This window comes from Tasmannia lanceolata, unplaced genomic scaffold, assembly GCF_043159265.1.
Source record: "Tasmannia lanceolata isolate RefF3 unplaced genomic scaffold, GAP_Taslan_0.1 ptg000113l, whole genome shotgun sequence".
Taxonomy (NCBI): Eukaryota; Viridiplantae; Streptophyta; class Magnoliopsida; order Canellales; family Winteraceae; genus Tasmannia; species Tasmannia lanceolata.
The window spans coordinates 66,894-71,542 of record NW_027518790.1 but is presented as its reverse complement, the minus strand read 5'-3'; the positions used below and the strand labels follow the sequence as shown (position 1 = coordinate 71,542).

Genomic DNA, 4,649 nt, shown 5'->3' with positions numbered 1-4,649 from the left:
TAGGGTTTGTCATATTGTATGCTGTGTTTTCTTACTTTCCTGTATAGATCCTATACCTTTAGCTGTAGCATGCATGCGTTTGCCCATCAGAACATAGACACCAATTAGGCATGGCACGCATAACCTAGCTATTCTTAGGTGGCATGTCTTTCATTTCTTTTGTGTGTGCTTTTTATTCATCTCCGAGACATGCATGATTAGCTAGACGTTATCTCGGGGATATTCGTTCCCATTTCGCATGATTTTCGCCCAAAACTCTTCAAAGTTAATAATAAATGGCATAAGAGACCAAGTGCTTGCACTTGGGCGAATTGGGGGCGCCTAACCCCTTCCCCATTCGTCATCAGGCACGGACCTTTTATATCTCTGGTTATCTGTTGCGACATAGCACAGCATGGGATCCAGGGCCTACTTCCTTGGATGGCGACTCTTTCTTCGTTTAAGGTGCGTCTCGAATCCGGGCTATTCCCCGAGTCGAGAGGTATCTCATTTTACATCGCCGCTCATGCTGTGAGGGGCACTCTTTCGAGAGTTCCTTGGCGGGGCTCTCCTTCACGTGGATGATCCAGAGACTCTCGTGGGGACCCGTCCCCTCGCCTCTCTCGGATCGGGGTCCACAAAGAGTTGTATTTTTTTTACTCTATATCTCCATGTTTTTACTAAACAGAAGATAACTCTCTCATCCCTTTCACTTTTTTGGAGCCGTTTGTTGCATTTGAAAGAAAATATCAAGATGAGAAGATAGAGACTGACTTCATTTGATCTTTGCTTAAAATTATAGAGTTGTGGATGTTTTACTCTATACCTCCACGTTTTGCTAAAAAGACCATAACTCTCACATCCCTTTGACATTTTTGGTACCGTTTGTTGTGTTTGAAAGAAAACTTCAAGATGAGCACATAGAGAGTGATTTCATTTGATTCGGACTTAAAATGAGAGTGTGTTGGACATTTTACTCTATACCACCACGTTTTTACTAAACAAACCATGACTCTCTCACCCCTTTGATTCTTTTGGTGTCGTTAGTTGCGTTTGAAAGAAAACTTCGAGACTGATTTCATTTGATTTGAACTTTTTCCTTCTTTTTTTGGGTGGGTAAGCTTGGGTTAGGCAGACCCCTACCAGATATATGTAAAGAAAGAAAGATTACAACATGAAGAGCAAGAGCAACCCCCAACAAATGAGAAGGGGGGCAAACAAACCAAAACAGGGGGGGGGGATGAAAAACAAAGCAACCCCTCCAACAACGGAGGAAAATACAGAGAACAAGGAAAAAAGAAAAATAAAACTAGGCCTAAAGAGGAAACAAGAAACAACAAAGCCAAACCCAAAGAGAGCCCAAAAATGAGGCCAAGATCGAACCTCAAAGCACCCAACCACCCAAGCTATCCAAATTTTAAGGGCCAGTTGGATAGGGAGGGGAGAAGCCAAGAGAGGGAGGGGCGAAGGAGCAGATAGGGAGACTTACCTTTCTTATCTTTCTTGTATTGCACCCTTTTCCATTGACCTTCCTCATCTGATTTACCTAAAGAATCCAAATTGGCAGAATTGTCCTGGAGGGCCAAAAATTTGTTTTCATGTCTAACCAGGGCTAGCGGAGAAGACAAAGGCATTGCTAGTGGAGATTGGAGCTGCTGGTTTTGGAGCAGGAGGAGCCCATTCATTCAATTGAGGACCATCAACAGCCCTATCTTTCCTATGGACAGGTCTCCATTCAAATTTGGGCAATCCTTGTTTTGCATTTAAACGAAAGGGGCAGTCCTCATTTCGATTACTAAAGTCGCAGCAATTAGAACATACGAAGGCTTCCAATCGTATTCAATTGATTGGATAATCTCTCCCTTAGAAGTTTTAAGGGTAATGGTGCCAGGGAGGGTTTGGTTGGATCTTACTTGGATGCACAATCTTGCGAAGTTTATCCTGGACGCTTCTGTTGTCTGTGTGTCCATGTACAATGGCTTACCGATCAAGCTAGCAATCCTACTCAAGCAATGCTGATTCCAGAATTTGAGATGAATGCCAGGGAGCTTAATCCAGATAGGGAGATCTAAGAGCTTCTTCTTTTCCATGGCAGAATTGGGATCCCATCTCTGGAGGATAAGGGGTCTACCTCCATAGTTTTGCCCTGGAATTTCTAGCACCTTTGTGCAATCATCAGCTGAAGAGAATTTAAAGAGGAGGAAACCATGTTCCAAAGTGAACATTTGAAAGCTCCCAGAGAGTTGCCATCTACGCAAGAGAGAGTCTCGAAGAGAAATAAAATAAGGCCTTTTGCCAATGAAATATCCGATTAGGCAGTTGGACCAATTGTTTGCATGCTTTAGAATTCCCTCATCTTCAAACAGAAGTTCCATTTTAGACGATTCCTCTTCATCAGGGGAGATAAGGTCAAGTTTAGTAGAAACATCGGTGGTCTCCTAAACAGGGAGACCCTTTTTCCAAGGATTTGGAACATGAGGAGGGGCAATTTGAATAGATTTTTGCTGATCAACACTATCAGCAGAGGGGGAAACAAATCCCAAACATTTCTTGTTGGATATACCATCTTTGAGGCTATCTTTGGCATAGATAAAATTTGAGGAGATAACTGGGTAGTTACTGATGGGACATAAATACGGCGCTGCTCTCAATTCTCGCCACGTGTCGTCCATGCACCAATAGAGCCTAACCATCATGAAGAAAGGCATTGGGAAACGGCAAGACCGTATGATTACAACACGTGTCACATTCTCACCGTCCAAGCCTCATCATCACAAATTATGGAAGGGATTATTCGGCAAACCCACGCGCACCGTCGATACAGGAGAACGACCCAATCCTACGAAGGAAGGTTTTCTCTCCATAATGATGAAAAGGTCCGCACGCCACCCCTTAAAAGGGGGAGAAGGGAAGAAGAGAAGGGATTCGGTTTTTGGGACATTCTCTGAGATCTCGCACAAGACAACCAAAGAAAGAAAGAGGCAAGGCAACAGCAGAGGAGGCCAGGAACTTAATCCCACTCTCCCTGTTAGTCCCCTCCGACCCATCCACCCACACACCAAGAAAAGAATCTGCGCCTTGGTCTTGGTAAACCTGATCGAACCCTCTCCTCTTCTCACTGTCCTTTATACTGATCGGTCGAAGAATCTGACTTGGGTGTCGAAGTGGTCGTCCGGGACCCACCCCGGACCCCCGGACCCCCTTTGTTTGTGATTGTAGACCCCGCGGCCGCGCGATCGTAGACCCGGATTCCGACGCCATCATATTGGCGCCATCCGTGGGACTCATCGAGTATTGAACGCCTTACGGCGATGGGAAACCACACCCAACAGCAAGAAATAGGGGTAATGACCAGGAGCCAGGCCCAATGCACGCAAACCCACGCCTCAAGTTCCTAGGAGCCAAACTCGACCTCTCAGGCCGACACCAGTCCGCCTCCAGCACACCTCAAATGGTCCCCACCATGGAAATGTTCAATGAGCTCCGCCAAGAGCTACTCCAACGCTTGCCTCCGCCGGAAACTCCGGCCCCGGGGAGGCCCCTGACAACACATGACCAGACGGAAGCCTATGACGAAGATGACGAGGAATAGCTGGGGGAGCGTCACCCCCGGCGAAGGCGAGTACCGGCCCGCTGGACGCCCTCCCCATCGGCAAATAGCCCTTTGCCTCCCACAGCTAGGGGGCACCAGCGAAATGATGGGAAGCAAGCTATGCTCAGCCGCGCTCCCCCTGTCCGGACGGCTCACTTCTAAGAGCCACCCCCAGCCCGGACAGAGGAGGTAGCAACCTCGGCGCAGCCCCCGGGCTGGACCCGCTAGCCGACCTGCAGAGGCAAATCCGAGAAGTAAAACTGGAAATGAAAAAGCCTTACGCCCACGACATCCTCGACGAATGGGAGAGGGAAACGGCATCCCCGTTCACCGTGGAGGTCTTAAAGACCCCAGTGGAAGTAGGAATAAACCTCTCCCGTTTCAGTCTGTACGATGGGAGCACAGACCCACTTGAGTTCCTCCAAACTTTCAAAAGGGTAATGACGCTCCGGGGCGCGTCAGATGGATTTATGTGCATAGCCTTTACCTCTCTTTTCAGAAAGACCGCTAACGACTGGTACATGAGATTGGAGCCCGACTCCATCGCATCCTTCCACAAATTCGGAAGGAAGTTCAGCGCGAGATTCGCCAACAACCGCCTCCGCCACGACCCAGCGGATGACCTCTTAGCCCTCCGACAAGGAAGAAACGAGACCCTAAGAGACTTCATGTTGAAATTCAACGCCGAGCTAGCCCAACTTTCCAACATGGACGTCCAAATAGCGGTCGCAACACCGAAGCATGCCACCACCGACCCGAATCTCAAACTGCATCTTACCTTCAAGCCGCCACGGGACCTGCAGGATCTTGAATCCAAGGCTGAAAAATTTGTACGAGCAGAAGAAGTCTGCGCACGAGAGCGGAGCCAGCCCGGCCTCGATGAAAGAAAAAGCAACGACGGCCGAAGGGCCATGAGGCCACGGGCCGAGGAAAGACAGGCGAGCCGGAACTCCGTCCCCGTCTTCGAAAGACTGGGGAGCACTCCCCTGAAGGTTCCCCTCTCTCATGTCCTGCTAGCTATCAGAGATCAGGGTCTCCTGACCCCCCCAAGAGAATGGCCACGGACCTAAAGAAGCGG

The 4,649-nt window shown here is 48.6% G+C and overlaps 1 protein-coding gene across 1 annotated transcript; it reads right to left on the bottom strand.

Moving 5' to 3' along the window:
* Positions 1-1,742: 1,742 nt before the first annotated feature.
* On the bottom strand, positions 1,743-2,354 carry LOC143865838 (uncharacterized). The gene has a single exon (XM_077375939.1). The coding sequence runs from the start codon at positions 2,352-2,354 to the stop codon at positions 1,743-1,745; it is 612 nt and encodes a 203-aa protein (XP_077232054.1).
* Positions 2,355-4,649: the final 2,295 nt, after the last annotated feature.

What these genes read in the sequence shown, in the direction of transcription:
- LOC143865838 (XM_077375939.1), bottom strand. Translation starts at nt 2,354, where the DNA reads ATGGAACTTCTGTTTGAAGATGAGGGAATTCTAAAGCATGCAAACAAT.